This window comes from Xiphias gladius, chromosome 7 (genome assembly GCF_016859285.1).
Source record: "Xiphias gladius isolate SHS-SW01 ecotype Sanya breed wild chromosome 7, ASM1685928v1, whole genome shotgun sequence".
In the NCBI taxonomy this organism is placed as follows: Eukaryota; Metazoa; Chordata; class Actinopteri; order Istiophoriformes; family Xiphiidae; genus Xiphias; species Xiphias gladius.
In genome coordinates, this window is record NC_053406.1 from 21,770,684 (window position 1) to 21,786,885 (window position 16,202).

General features: G+C 42.7%; 1 protein-coding gene across 9 annotated transcripts in view; it reads left to right on the forward strand.

Annotated features, from left to right (window-relative positions):
• LOC120791732 (protein furry homolog) overlaps positions 1–16,202 on the forward strand; it is a 54,679-nt gene that overhangs the window by 704 nt on the left and 37,773 nt on the right. For 4 of the 9 annotated variants that reach the window (XM_040130347.1, XM_040130349.1, XM_040130348.1 and 1 more), the window contains exons 1-2: positions 5,126–5,387; positions 15,495–15,694. In XM_040130347.1, coding sequence (XP_039986281.1) covers positions 5,171–5,387; positions 15,495–15,694 — 417 coding nt within the window. In that variant the 5' untranslated portion in view covers positions 5,126–5,170. Of the gene's footprint in view, positions 1–5,125; positions 5,388–9,398; positions 9,744–13,606; positions 13,712–15,494; positions 15,695–16,202 lie in introns of those variants that run through there. The other 5 variants (XM_040130351.1, XM_040130353.1, XM_040130352.1 and 2 more) reach the window with 3 other exon arrangements.

Sequence of the window (16,202 nt, forward strand, 5' to 3'; positions counted from 1 at the left end):
TTCTGGTGAAACTGTTCATAAGAAAAGGAACCCCAGTTTATTGCAAGCTACCCTTGCTTAGTAGATGTATGAAAAAGAAAAGCCTGCCACAAGCTGTTCCGGGGGGACGCCCAGTTGGCTGAGCTGTCAGCACTGCCATTGTCAAGAAGGTCCATGGCGTGAACCCCGTCAGGTAGTCAGGTAGCCTCTCTGGGTGGAGTTTGCTTGTTCTCGCCGTGTGTTTGTGTTTCCCTGCAGGTGTTTCTGGTTTTTCCACCCACTGTCCACGTTTATGTGATAGACTGCCTGGCTAGGGCTGTGCCTGCTCACCTGAGGCATAGCTCCGTGGCCTCGGTCACCTTTAGACCGCTGATGGGCTGATGTTGCCCAGTCTTCTTATGTCTGCTGTTGTTTTGCGGTATTCTCCCTCTCGTTGTGTGCACTTTTTTCCTTAGGAGTCAGTGTTCACTCTCTTTGTATGTGCTTTAAATGGACACATCAAATGGACATTTAAGTAGATATAGCCCAGTGGTTACAGCTTTGACGGTTTCTTTCATTTACACAAATTGAGATTATCTAAAACAATTCTAGTATTGCCTCCTTTCCATTAGAATACACGTGGCATTAAACATGACATTCAAAATATAAGTGGCGGTCTACCTTGCATGAATGGCATTAGTCAGCCTGAAGACCTGTGTCAATTTGGGTATCTCTACTGATCCATCAGTAGACACGGTAACGTCGTCGTGCGAGTTATGTGAAGAGATTCTCAACCTCAAAATGAGGATTTTCCAACTCGATTCTGCACACAGATTCAGTTGACACTGTTCTTCTGTTTGGTACTATTTCTGCAAAACAAGCAGAACAAACGTCTTTGTGCACAAGCACCCCATAAATAATGTAGACTTGAACTGACTTGACATTGTTGTCACTCCAGTGAGATTCTGCAGTTTTTTTGCGCATGTTAATTTGAACCAAAAACGTCTCTCGCTTAAAAACGCTGTCAAACCTCGCCTCAACAGTAACACCATCGCTTTTGTCAGTACTGGTATCAATTGTACCGCAGAATGAGACAGAAAGTTTTCATTTAGAATTCAGAGGCAGTACTTTTCAGTTAGACGTTTTTTAAGAGGGCAAGTAGGGTAATCAATAAAAGCGCAGGTCTACTTGTAGTAAAAGTTACTAGAAATACATTTTTAAAGTCAGTTTCAAATTGAACCACCTCCATGAGGGGGCCGGCACGAGGAATATCGAGTTGTCTTTAGAGGAGAAGTGGAGTACTTTTAAAGATTTTCAACCCTCCCTCATGAGAGAGACTGTGCGTGCCTGTGGGCGGTCGATATAATGAGGCCTCTAACAACTCAACTTAGCATGTGTCTCCTTTTTGATATTTATAATCCCCTCTAAGTTACTCGGATAAACCCCTGGGCCCATCCACCTGGTGAAAAAGACTGGATTGATTACGAACATATACTTGTGTATGTGTGTATTGTGTCTATGTATACCATGCTGACACTGTGCAAATGCTCAAATACCCATCAGGGGCAATCAATGAGGGATCTTTTCCCCCCAAAAGTAGGGCAACCCTCTTGATGCGCAATGCATAAGAATAGAATTACCTCACTGTAACTGAATATGCACGGTGTTCACTTCGCCTGGTTTCATTTGTTTTGGAGGCCACAGTGGCTGCATGCGTTCAGCATGAAGCCCCCCCCCCTCCCTCAGGTTGATAATAGACAGGCAGTGCTGGGAGCAGGTGCAGTTTGTGGACTTGTTTGCAGCCCCTTGAATGGTCCTTTTGTGTGTTGACCCAACCCAGGGCAAGTGCAGAGAGTACGTGACCCATTGAGTACTTAGTCTCAGTGGATGCTGGCTTTTGTCGGTTTCTTTCCTCACCTGTTATGCGAGGTTACACACGTAAAATGCGGCGGTGGACAAATCAAAATGTCCAGGATCAGGAGACTGTGGCATGCCTGACCTGTAAAAGTTGTAAAAGCTTGTAACAGCTGTAAGAGGTTTACAGCCTTGATCCCATCTGGTATTAAGTTGTCGTTATGCAAAATCCTTCCACTTGGCATTCAAGGGAATTGTAAACGTTTAAACAGTCTGTACAGTTGCTTCATTTCAGTAGCACATTCGTAGACCTTGTGACTTTATCGCTTTAAGTTGTTAAGTGTGTTACGAAACAGTTGTCTGTATGAAGCGTCGGTTCCCACAGTGTGTCGTGTGTTTGTCCTCTTGTTGCGTGAGCGCACTATTCAGGAGTCCGTGAGCATGGCTGGAATTAACCTTCAGCTGGTTTGTTCTAACATTAGGACCCGACATCTATCAATTATTCATCATGCTCTGCTCCGCCTGTGCAAATCTAAATGTGTGTCTCTCCATGGAAACAGCCTTCTGTCTCCGCCGGAGGGTGTTGGTTTCAGCGGCCGTGCCGACTCCAGCCTCGCTGCTCAGTCCCGGCAGTCCTGCCCCGCTCCACATTGTGATACATGCGATGAAACAAACCTGGTACAGTTTCACAGTTTGTAGCAGATTTTATTTTAACCCAAGTCAACTTGTTATTGGTTAAGATGGTGATGATAAAACTTTATTGATCACTGATCACTTTTGTTTTACTTCAGTATTCCTTGAAGCATAGCTCACGGTCTAAGTTGTAGTTTTATTGTCACTTTCACTCACATGCACTCATAAGGAGTAGAGGGTGGTTTGTTGCCAATCTACTTTTTGTTTTTACATCGTATTCATAGGTTGTAATAAATTTGTAACTTCCTATAATATAATAAGCATTGTCCCATTATAATCTGCCAGATCCTGTTAATGTAACTCAAACTGTTCGAAATTGGGGGGTAAGTTAGAATATTTTACTCAAAAGCTATATTGTTCTCTCAAAGTTGGGAGTTTTTGCTTATTGTTGTGTGTGTTTTGTCAAGGCAAGACATATCCAAATGTTACAATATAGTTCATTACATGGAGAAATGATCAGCTCCAGTTGTATCTGTCGATAGAGGGAACGGACAGCTATTGTTGGTTAAGAGAAATAATTGAAAAGGTTGAGGAAGAATTCTCAAAGTCAATCATTCTGTCAGTCGCTCTTTCTCAGATAAAGCGATCCTTGACTTCAAGGTTAACTGAAATTATAGTATTACTGGTCAGTGTATTTTTGTTGCACACTAGAGGGCGCACTGTTACTACAACATCCTTTTGTAGTTCATGTAATTTATGGTAATAATACATTACAGTACTGTAGCCTCTGTCTGAGGCACTTACAATCTTTGAATTTTCAGGGTTCCCTTTGCCTAAGATTTTTTTCTTTTTCTTTTTGTGAATACTTTAATATTCCAGAGAATTAACAGTTAGTGAAACATTGTGCAGTACCTAATATAACCCTGAATGAGGGGAAGAAGAAAACGTTAAAATCTAAATGAAAATTTTAAAAATCAAAATTAAACACAAAGTCAAAACTTAAAATTGTGTATATTTAGACACTTGAAAAACTGAGCAGGCTCATTTGTAAATGGACTGGAGTCAGCGTGGGCAGGTGTGACTCAAGATTTTAATGTCATCAGACATAAATATATACATACATATGTGTGTGTGTGTGTGTGTGTGTGTGTGTGTGTGTGTGTTTGTAAGTTTTTAATGATTTTGATTTTTTTCCTTCTGTTGGTCCACCGACTTGGGATCAGGTCTTTCAACCCCAAACAGAGAGCACGTCTTTGCTTTGCTTGTTATTTACCATAACAACCCGATGATTGTTGCCCGGAAGGACGTTTTTAAGTAGGTCGGGAGGCGCATAGGTAATTGTGATTCAGACCCTATTACTCCTCGGGACTGGTAGAAACACGATGAATGTACTTTGTTGTTTTTTAGAAAATTTTCTCAAGTGTGCTGCTGCACAAGCATTCCACTGAAACTGTTTTCTTTAGGCTACCTTTTCCTTTGACAGGTGGATGAAAAGTGAAATTACTGCGGCGCTCATTAGACTGAGGGAGAACTCGTTACCAGGGGGTCTCTGATGTGCAGCAACTGTCTTTGACATAGTTCGGCCCTTCTATGTTCAGTCCGGTCAGGAGGTTAGTCATGCTTAGGCGTGACGTTTGACATTTCTAATTGTGGCCATTATTTTGTACGGCAGATCAAGTCCTTGGAAAAACACTTGATTGAAAAAGGAGTGTATAGGCTGCTTGTTCCATGTTCTATCTGTGGTTTCTTCCTAAAACAGAAAACGCCTCCATGTACATACACAGGGGTGTTTGTATTGCTGATGTAGGTCAGACTAGGAAAAACTGGTTCATGTGGTAGGTGTGTCCAGTTCGTGTTCACTTCAGTGGATGAAAAAGACTGAATAGAGCATTAGCTGCAAACTGTGTGAATGTTCCTCTGGATTCACGTCGCATTTATTACTTGATGGTTTGACACCTTTCACTCGTTTCCTCAATGACGCCAGACATAAACGCCAGGAAATAATGCAGAGGGAAGACAACACGGGCCTCAACACAGAGGACTGGACAGAGAAGAAAGGGCTGGGAATGTCCAGATGTTGTTTACTGAACTAATGGAACCAGTGATGACTTAGGTTTTTCTGCAGCATGCGGAGGATCTGTTTCTTTGTCAAACACTGCAGAATATGAAGAAGAATCGTTGTCAAAACTTTGAAATGTTCTGATATTCTCAGCACTCTGCTGGTAGTGACGTCACGATTATTTAAGAAATTAGTTTGCGTCTTCATAACAGTGCCAGGGGCAAGACATGTCTGTTTAGACTTTGATATGTGGACGCCAAGACAAATACAGGATATTTATTCAGGAATGCCTCGTGGGTATACAGTAGGTGGGGATGTTGTAGCTGTCAGAGCGGCCTCTCTTTCCCTTTCCCTCCCTCTTTCGTTATGACTGCCCCTCTCTTCTCTGCCTCTTGCCTTTTTGCTGGAAAAGGGGAGGCTCCAAGTAATCCAATACCTGACCAATTCATGAATGTTACTGTAACTTGCTGAACTGCCCTGACAAGTGCAAGGGTTAAAACACATTAGCAGACCGAAGCTGATAGCTCTGGCTGCATCTCTGCACAGCAGAAAGTTGCCCTACCAAGGGAGAGAAGTTTGTTAGGAGGGGAAAGGAAGAGAAAATTGAAACACCGCACAAAAAAGAGGGGAAAACCTGGCACAGCTTCAAATGACTTCTTTGTAAGAATGATAGAAGTAGCTGTGGGCTCCCTGCCATCCGACATGTCTTTAGAGGAGAGTTCTGTGAGAGACACGGCTGAGAGTGAGACGGATTGCGGTGAGGGACTGGATGAGGTTGTCCTGGGGCGCATTGCCAGCTTACCTCTGGATCCATTCCCACCCAGGGACTTCAGAGGGAAGTTTAAAAAGATGCGCCATAAGAAGAGGCCCACCATTCTTGAAAGTAGGTACTGATTTGACTCCGTGACGCTGTCGTAATCACCTGAAGAATTCCGTTTTTAATCTGGTAGAAATGGGATTTTTTTTTTTTTTAAACATGTGGTGCGCAGGCAATAACAGCATTTCAGCTACCAGTACCATTAGTTTGTGAAATGTCTCTCCACCCCATTGTATTTGTCATAGTTACATAGGAATCGGATGGCTTGTTAATAATGGACTCAGACAGTGGGAGATTACATCGCACAGTTTTGAATATTTAGTAATTGAGCTCTTTGTCACAAATTAGCTTTGTGTCTGGCTTCACTTACCAAAATCTCTGTACTCATTATGTCTTAAAAAAAAAAAAAAACAGCTACAAGGAAACAGTAACGACTTGAAATAAACAGTGATATCAAAGACCAAAACATGCGAGCAAAAGAGAGAAGAAGATGAAGAAATGAGGGGTGCCATGGGCAGAGAGTGGGAGGGAGTCAAGGGTTTGAGCTTGATTATCACAAAGATGGCTGAACTGGACAGACATACCTCACATTCCTCGCCTTCATCAGAGCTTGATAATGCTTTTAATAAGTGCTTAATGTGTCAGAGCCTTCACCCACCTGAGGCCTAATTTAAGGAAAATGCTTACGATTGTGTTTGTCATTAGCAAAACTGTTTCTGATTTATTTGTCTTTTACATGTGCCGCTTTGAGACTGAACACAACTGACAGTGAAGCTGCCAATAAACAAACCCGCAAGCTTGGTAATTATGAGAGTATTACTGAGGCAGTTTCCTAAGTGACACTGATCCTATCCAGTGTGCCAGCAGACTGTCAGTGCTTCATGTCTGCATGTCTGGTGGCAGTTACACTGACAAGTTTAGAGACATCCAGACAAGGTGTTATGACATAAACACTATTTAAACTTCTTCACAGTGGCATTGGGTCTGATATTTTTATGGTATCCACTCCTGGTTGTTGTGTTGTGACGTGATGTGATACAAACATCGAGTTTTCTTCTCTGGCATACTCATTACATATATTTTTCTGATCTGCTTTGACATTTTAGATATCTGTAAAAGTGTACAGTCCGCTCCGTCGCCTTCTACTATTACTTCAAATCTCTCTGAGCGAGACCTCCGTCGGAGTAGTTATTACTGCTTCGCAAATATTAGTTTGTAATGAGTTTGGCCTGTCAGGGGACACTACAGTCACAGTCACTGTTTTGGATCTGGTGGTATTTTTGTAATGAGGAGGAGTCGGTGCCTCAAATACACTATTTTGCTGCTGTGTCTCTGCAGTGTAGGACCCTTAGTGAAACAGAGATATCAGTCATTTTGCTGTTATTCATTAAAGCTCTACAGGATTGAAAGAAGTTTATCCTACGCCTGAAAGTAAACATAGCAAAACTTTAGTTTTACATGCTTTCTGCTGAGCAGTGTGGTTGTGATTTCAGACTCACAGCATTGTTTGATTTTCATATTTTAGTATCATAAAAGTAACCAACAGTGTGGTTGGTGAAAAAATTCTAAAATTATTCCACTAGGGAATTACATAACCGTTTGCCCGTCAGAGGGCTGAAAAGATTATAACTGATGGGTAAGTCAGGGAAGTGAACTGTGTTTGTTCAGTGTTTAAAGGATCCATTTGGCCTGATCTCTGTTTTCAGCAATGAAGTGTTTTGCTGGGACCATAACAGGCCCGGCAATTTTCCATAATTAGTCAAATTTGCTCTGATTAGCCTATCATATGCCTTATTGCTGTTTGGGTTCATAATTTTACAGATCTTAAGCACATTTTGTCTACAAACAGGAGAAATACGCACAATACTTAATACTGACTTATGGTATTGTGCTGAGCCTGAATCCTCGGCGGTTATGTTAGTGTGAGGAGATGTTTGCCGATAGGGCAAAGATTCTGGCAACATCTGAAGTTTGACATATTAGGCAAAAACAGAAGAAGCCATGATGTTCATCGGGTACCCGTGTCGCTTTTTACTCTCCTTATTGTGTTAAGGCATGTAAAAAGCCACCACAGATGAACTAAGCGATAATATAAGTGGAATGTGTGAATTGTCGTAATATGAGTGTGAGATTTTCACCAAATATATCATCCCCATGTGAATTGTTGTTGTGTCAGTGACCTGTTTTGTGACCTCTGAGAGCTGCTTTCTTAATTAAATATCTACAGTATCAATAGCTACCTCAAAGCATAGCCACAGAGTGCTTTTTCTCTGTACCGCCTGAGATGTTTATTCTTCAATTTATTCTTCACTACATTGTTTAACTCTAATTGCTCTCAGCACAACCAGCAGAACTGCTCTGCAAAGTGTGCACGTTATCACCGGTCATGTTCTTCACATCTTTAAAAAAGAGAGCTCTCCGGCTCCAGTCCCTGGAGTGTTAATATGTTATGGCGTGACAAAATGGACGAGTGTGCCGGAAGCGTAACAAGTTGGGAACTCAACCCCGAGACACAAAAACACTTCTGTTCGTTCGGGTCGCTCACTTTTCCCAAAAGAAAAACAAAGTCACCGCCGTGGGAAGGAGGGTGCAAGTATACACTCACATACTGTATACTGTGTTACAGTGCACGAAACAAAAAGGTCCTGTATGACTCTACAGACAAGCAGGTCACCACACGACCAGCCAGGCAGCACTGTGTTGGGTCTAGCAATAACACCTGAGCCTCTGAAATGTTTGTTTACCAAACACTTCAACCAGTAATGGCTTCTCCATCGCAGAGTGTATTACGCAATGAAGGTCAAGTTGCTGTCGCTTGATGGACAGACAGCGTTCTGATAGGATTATGCTAAGAGCGCTGAGGGGCAGTAGATGAAGGGGGAGCGGAGGGATCTGTTCTATAGTTGCTTATGGTTAAAATCATGCATCTGCTTTTTACATAGCAAAATGTTGTGAATATTGGATTTAATTGTTGCATGTTCAAGAAAGGCCGTAGGAAAGCTTGGTTTCGGTTTGGGTTACGTTGAATGTGGTAACAGGAATTTAATGGCATCCATTAAAAGAGAAGTCATATTAGTTTGCCTACTGCACATAGCTTTATTTCAGGCATATAGGCTGGTAATACAGATCTAGATGTGTTTGACTTATGATTTGTTTGCCCATCATTCCGCTTTATCGCTGTCTACCAAAAAATATGTGTTAATTAATTTCTATAATGCAAACAGCAGTAAAGAGCAGTTGTCTGTTGCGTGATTTTAGAGATAATGTATAATAGCAATAGTGCTGAGACGATTTTTCTGATTAATTAATTAATTAACAGAAAATGAATGGACAACTATTTTGTCACTTATTTGATTGATTATTCATCAAGGGCAGCTATTGAGCAAAAAATTCTGACAAGCTGCTAATTCTGCTCATATGAGCATCTAACTCTTTTCTCTGTTTTATATAATAGTGAACTGAATACTTAAAGATAAGACAAAAAAATTCAAGCAAGTTGAAGTTGTCATGTTTTGGCTCTGTGAACTTTTGACGGACCCCCCCCCCCATTTGAACCTTTATAAATGAATTGATCAATCCATTAATTGAAAGAAATATTGGCTAGATTAATTGGTAATGAAAAGAACTGGTAGTTCCACCCTAAATGATAATAATGTGTGAAAAAGTAAGGGAATGCATAAAGTCTGACTAACTTTTAATTTGACAGCAGTGCTGTGAAGAAGTAAAAGGGTTAAAGGCCAACGATCAGCCCCTGCTCCCATGCGGATCCCCTGTGGCAGTTAATCCCGTCTGCTTGCTGATCACTTCAGTGTCTTCTTTCCACTGCTCTCCCAGATGTTCCCTGTAATGTGTCATACTTCCCGCAGCCTCTATCTTCTTTGTCAGCGGTGGTGGCACGTCAGATGCTCTCAGTCCCGCTGAAAGACACACAAGCCCGGCGCTGTCACCATTATCAGGCCGTGCACGCAGACAAACAGTAGTTATTATTAACTGCGCTCCACTAAGAGGATTGCTTCCTGCACTCTCAGCCTCTGCGCAGTTATTTAAAGGGAGGTTGCATTGCCGCCCACTGCCTGCCACGGCTTTACAGGGAGAGCGAGAGAGAGATGTTGAGAGAGTGTGGAGGGAGGGAAAGCGAAAGGGCTGATAGCCAAGGACAGGACACCGGAGGAGGGGTAAAGCAGCGCTAGTGCGTTTCTCAGGATCTCGTCAGCACAGGATTGTGTGCGTCACAGAGAGGTGACAGCAGGCGCTACCTGCCGGTCCCAGCTCAGCTGCCGCTGCTGCTGATGCTACTGCTACTGGAGGGAAACCACAAGTAGAGGGGGGACACTTAACGGGAAGCCGTAGCCATGGCCAGCCAGCAGGACTCGGGCTTCTTTGAAATCAGCATCAAATCCCTGCTGAAATCGTGGAGCGGCAGTGAGTAGCAGTTTGTGTCTTCTTGATGTTGTTGTGGTTGCTGTGCTCAGCTGACAGAGCTGACAGGGCTGACTGGCTGGCTGAGGCTGCAACTCTACTGGAAATCGCTTCTTTTCCTGTTGTGGTCCACGACAGGGACATGCTGTTGCTTGCTGCAGACCGAGTTGTGTGCAGTCTGATTGTTCAGCGTGCCAGTTGCTGCAAACTTGGGAAGCGTCTTACTTTTAGTAACAGATAACCGCACTTCAGAAAGGTTTTCACTTGTCTCGTAGCAACAGCCAGATACGTAACTCCAAGTTCCTAGCAAGAGTTACTGGTAAGAAGATGCTCACTATATATATATACACACACACACACACATACATATACATTACACACAGGCACACAGGACTCTTGTGCACACAACCTGTGTACTAAAAGTTCTTCTGATAGTGATTCAGCATTTTATTCTGTTGCTTCTCTTTAGACGCCAGCCTTATTTTACTTTAGTCTGCGAATCTCTGACAGAGTCTCGATATGGCTCTTATTAAGTGCAAGGACACCGTAATAGGATTAGTGGAGGTTCAGCTTGGTTGCATGTTCTGTCCAGAGTGAGCAGCTCCACTGCCCTCGATTGGACCCATGAGGCTGGGATGGGATGCCTTCCTGCTCCCGATCATGGCATAAGTCTGTTTTATATAAAATACGAGTGGCCTGCGGGATGGATGCTGAAACAAACATTAAGTGGAAAAAGCGGGAGATTAAGTGCTTGTAGTGTGGATTCCCCTCTAAACCCGACTGCAGTTTAGTAACTAAAGCAATATCTGACGTAACAATGCTTAAACTCTAAAGTGGGAAGTTGTAGCAAGTCAGCTGCCCTTCTCAGGCAGAGTGGTAGCTCGTAACTATCTATTGAATCTGAATGTAAAGAGATACCTTAGAACATGCTGTCCCTGTCCACACACTCAACATTGAGCTATCTCCCGATGATGTTGCATAATCCTCACAGTGGGTCACTTTGCTGATAAAGGCACAGGCAGTCGTTGTACTGTATCAGCAGTGACCCACGGCAATGCATGTAACATTGTCACCTCTCTGCTCCAATTGGCACTAGCTGTTGTGTTTTGAATCACGAAATCACAACAGATTGTGTAGTTATCAAAACTGATCTAAAAACTGTAGGATTCCAGAAACAGTATTTATATAGATGTATATATCTATATCTATAGATATATATAGGTAGATATATATATATAGATATACACACACACAAACACACACACACACACACACACACACACACACAAGAAGTATGTGTTTCGCTGCTGTTTATCAGATACTGTTTGCACTGTAACCACAAGGTAAACAAAGTCAAGGCCCTTTAGGCGCTGGTCTCTCATAGGTAAGTCTGTCTAGCTCTAATAAAACAGTGACAACCGGCAGCAGAGGACTGGCATTGTATAGCAGCAGCGTCAGGTCCGGTGTTCAAATTGCCTGAAGGCTGGTCCACCATCAGCCAATCAGAGCAGGAGACCAGTGAGCAGTGAGCAGCGAGCCGAGCACGGCAGTGCTCCTCTGACCAGTAGTCAAACATGTTATGCAGTTTCCATTTTTTTTCCGTTGTGAAATCCAGTTTTGCTCATTTTCATCTTTTTATGTTTAAATGTTAATTATTTTATCTATTCTTTCCGTTATAATTCAGTTTCTGTGTCACATTTGACCAAGTTTTTAAACCATTCTACTTCCATGTTTTAGCTTTGTGCGGCTGAGTGTGCAGTGCGCCACTTTGCGCTCTATTTTTGGGGATCTGAAAATAGTATTTAAACAGTAACTAAAAAAATTGCAGAAGTAAAACACAGACAAATCCCTTCCGTTTAGCTGGACGAGACGGACGCAGGCGTTTTAACAGGGACTTATATAAATGGCCTGAAACGCTCTCCCTCACAGCAGGCAGCAGTTTCCAGCATGATGTCATCTCGCTAAAACAGGGCTGATGGTCAATGGTTTGAGAGCGACGTTTTAATCTGCTTTACACAGATGACTGTTATCACTTTCTCGGTCTGCGCTCTCGCCAATTTTTTTGAGACACTCAGATGGTGAACTTGTGATAATGTATTACTGCGTGGAAGTTTTCTGCTCCAGTGGCTCCAGCTGCTGTGGTCTCTTTTGATAAAGATTTCAACAAAAATTGTTCAGCTTCATCTCCAGATAGCATTCCAGGAGATTTGCAGCAGACGTTGGTGAAGTTTACCGTTTTTATTTTTTTAGGTATCCATGGAATGATTTTTTTTTTTAATGAAGTCGTAGATTAAATGTGAGCTGTAGTGACTTATTTGGTTTTTATTTCATATGGGAATAATAGTCACTGTGGGACATCTGGGTGTTAACAGGGACTCCGGTTGTTTCCTTTGACCTAAAACTTTATGACCTCAACCAGCCAACAAGATTTTCCCGTTTATTACGTTAAATGACGCAAACTTTTTTATTAACATTGACCTTTAGTGGAGCAGCTAAGAACAGTGTCCCCTTTATTACCAGCCAGGAAGAATAATATATAAAAATGCATAGGTTTGAAGGGGAGGATTAAATAGTATAATATATAATGTTTTGGCGTTGCCCACTACTCTCTCACAGAAATGCACTGTCAGGGTTTCTCTCAGCAGCTGGATAAAGTGCTCCCAACGTCTATGTTGACACTGGAATTTCTGGTTCAGTTAAGGAGGTCAGTGGTATCTAAATATCCACCCACTCTGTTCACAGACAGCTGCTTGTGCTTGTTTACTCAGTAGGACAGTCTCTGTGGACTGCATATAGGAAACTGCATTCTTTGTATGCATATCTGTGTGTGTGTGTGTGTGTGTGTGTGTGTGTGTGTGTGTGTGTGTGTGTGTGTGTGTGTGTGTCTGTTTGTGTGTGAGTGTTTGTGTGTGTGTGTGTGTGTGTGTGTGTGTGTGTGTGTGTATGTGAGCATGTGTGTGCAAGAGAGACACTTGTTAGCCTGTTTGCATTGTCCTCCAGGGAGCACCACCATGCTCAGGGTGTTTCCAGCATGGCAGTGATGTAATGCACACTGTGCCCAAGCTCCTTGTTTGCAGTGTCACATGTTGCATCTGAGTCTTTGTACAGCGCCCAGAGCAAAATAAAAGGGTTTCACATGCACACTGGCTGCTTTCTTCACCTCCAATCTTCAGTCGGAGTCATTGACATGGGAGGATTTTGTTAAAATTAGATACTGATTCGATTTTATCAAACTGTTGCTCCTAGAAAAATGATGCTACATCAGACGTGTTTGTATCCAGACTCACTGTTGCTGGATATATAGGCTGGCTTTTCTTAAAGACATTCTTGCTTGAATAAGCCTTTACTTTTTCTTAAAATCTTGCCTTGAGCTTCGTTGCTGACTTTAAGGAAAGTGCGCCCAAACGTTGCCTGATCAAGAATGGTGTTTACAATGTGGTGGTGTGTGCCTCGTGCTTTCGGATCACAGAGGTGGAGGGAAGGGGAGGGCTGCTCTGTCAGTATAGTGTGTACCCTGGGATAAATATAGTCACACAACTATGCCACCATAGCATGTTGGACCTCATCACTGTGCTGTGGCTCAGCTAAAAATTCCTGCCTGACCTTCACTCTTGGAAGGCACTGGTTGGTCACAAGGCTAGAGAAAGCCATAGCAGAAGCAGCTCAGAGAGAGAGAGAGAGAGAGAGAGAGAGTTAGATCTAGAGGTTGCGTTATTGCGTCTCGTACCAAACACTACTTTACTACTCCCACTTTTTAAAACACACGCGCCTTTGGCTCTGTGCACCATGGAAACTATGCCCAGCAGGACAGTACCAGCTGACGCAAAAGACACGGACATTGGTGGATTTTACTAGCAAGCATTTGTCTTAATTCAGGACAACCCTGGATACCATATCCTCCTTCCCCACCATGGACGGGACGGCTGTGTGCTGGAGTAAGGCCAGCGTCATCAGCTTCATCAAGGGCCTGGGTAGGTGCTGAGTTGCCACGAGTGACGGAAGCATGTTCTGAAAGCCACACGAGATCGTCACACATGCTGGGCATTCCTTGACAGATATCCCAGCGCTTCCTGAAAAGACCTGGAGAAGAAGTCTGTACTAGTCCCACAGCATTTCTCCAGCTTCTCTTGTACACCTTTGTCAGAACTTCATGCTCTCAGAGTGTCTAAAAAATGCTGATTAGAACTGGGCTCAACTCCTTTCTCTTTTCTTCACTGCGCAACGTGTGCTGATGCGTAGAATCTCAATTCCCCGTTCACTTGTGTGCATTTGTTTGCAGTGTCCTTCAGCTACCTGTAAAAGAAGGCGACAGTTTTGAGTAAAACAGTTTAGGTAAATCACTAAAGCTGTTTTTATCCACTCAACCTTTGATCTGCAAGAAAATTGATGTTTCTGCTTTTGAATCCTCTTTTGGCAGACTACAAAGGTCATTAAATTAAATTACCAGTTATCTGATTCCTCTGTTTAATACATGCTTTTGCTAGGTTTTTGTCTTGTCCAAACGTGACTAGATGAACATAAATTACTTGAATTTCAAGGCTCATCTACCTGTGGTGGGCTTAAACACTATGTACAGGCTTAGAGTATACTTGCTGATTCTACACTGATTAACAGACGAGACCAAGAACTAAAGATCATTTTAATTATACTTTATAAGAATAAATACCTTCCTATAAAACATACGTCGGGTTTCTTCAGTTGCTATCTCGGAATAATTCTGTAATAGTTTGTATATAGTTTTCCCATTAGTTTAGCCATTCAGTGTCTCACATAGTAGTGTCAGAGAAATCTCTGGATATAACAGTTTCACTTTGTGCAAATATGCAGCAAAGGCTGATGTATCTTTATATAGTGTGTTTCGTCTCCGTAATCTCTAACCAAACCAGTTCTGTAGGTGGGATTTTAAACTTTTGGCCAATTTTGATCCAAAAAAAACAAACAAACAACAAAAAAAAAATTAAGAAACTGACCACAAAGTTGGGTGTTTTGACATGTGACTCTGACAGATGTAATGTGTTCCTGACACAGTGCAGTCTGTACTTTGCTGCTGCTGAGGAGATTTCTGTCCAGTCACATTTATTTACGACATGCACTCGTACACACGTCTGCACACTCAGAATGAAGTAGCTGAAGAAAGTGCGGTTCTCATTGTAAGAAAGTAAGTCTATTACTGTCCCCCCAAGGACCTCTATGAATATTTTACACATCGAATTTAAGGCAGTTCCTGCGGTGGACATGCAGTTAGGAGTTTCAGGCTAAGTAGAAATTTTCACTGTCCTAATGAGATGCTTGTATGCAGTTCTTTACTATATTTAGCACTTTTGTGTCTGGAGGCAGCAAAGCGTAACACTGAGGTAAAGTTTAACTTGTGTGTTAGTTTGTGGGGTTTTATGGCCTGAGCCAAGCCATCCAAGATTTTTGCTTCCCTCAAAGGGCAATGACATCTTTGGGACAAAATGAAAACACCAGCTGCTGGCCATGGTGTTTTAATTTCCATATTCACTGCAGCAATAGGAAAGAAAGAGCAGACTCAGGGCAAGCCGGTGCCCTTTGGACAGTCTGCGTCAGGAATGTTCAACATGTCGGGAACTTTATGTCCATGTTTGGAAACTTCTACCCAAATACGCTATTCAGTGATCCCTGATTGTCAACAGATCTGTGGCTGATCCTGTCCCACTCACTTGTGCTTGAATTAGCAATGTTTGCCTTAAAAAAAACGTTTCCCATCTTGTGCCTTTTGTGTCGTTTCCGCAGCCTCGCCCGTGGGGAACGGATACAATAAACCCCCCATCCCTCCAGTCTGCTGTCCCCAGGGAGAGAAGGGTCCCCCGGCCATGATGCCCATCAGCATCGACCCGGAGAGCAAGCCGGGCGAGTACGTCCTCAAGAGCTTGTTCGCCAACTTCACCACCGTGTCCGAGCGCAAGATTCGCATCATCATGGCTGAACCGCTGGTAAGTCGACGGAGAGTCAGACTAGAGGGTCACTGCTCTTTGTGTGGTGGGGAGGTTGTTGTTGATCTGTTTCTTTTTTTTTTAAAGGCTGTCGGTGTTATCAGGGGGAAATGAGATCATGACATTGGTGCTCTGTAACAGTGCCACCTAACCTTTTTTTGCTTGTAAACACTTGAGGCAAAGCCCTGTCTACTTCCAGCCACTTGTCAAAGGTTGCATGTCTTTGAGTTTTACGCAGCTCAGTTGAAGAGAGAGTTTAGTCAGTAATTAGAGATGATTCCATTTGAATAATTAGTTTCACTAAACAGTATTAGTAGGAGAATTAAGTTTTGTTTTATTTGCTGCCGCGTTACTCATCTCATGACCCCTTGCGGGGGTCCCGACCCACAGGTTGTGAACCACTATAACAAGGCCTGAGGGGAAGCCTGATGGACATGCCCACAATAGCTGGCTTGACAGCAATGAATGATGGAAGAATTATGCACATTCTTTAACAATTCTTCAGCAA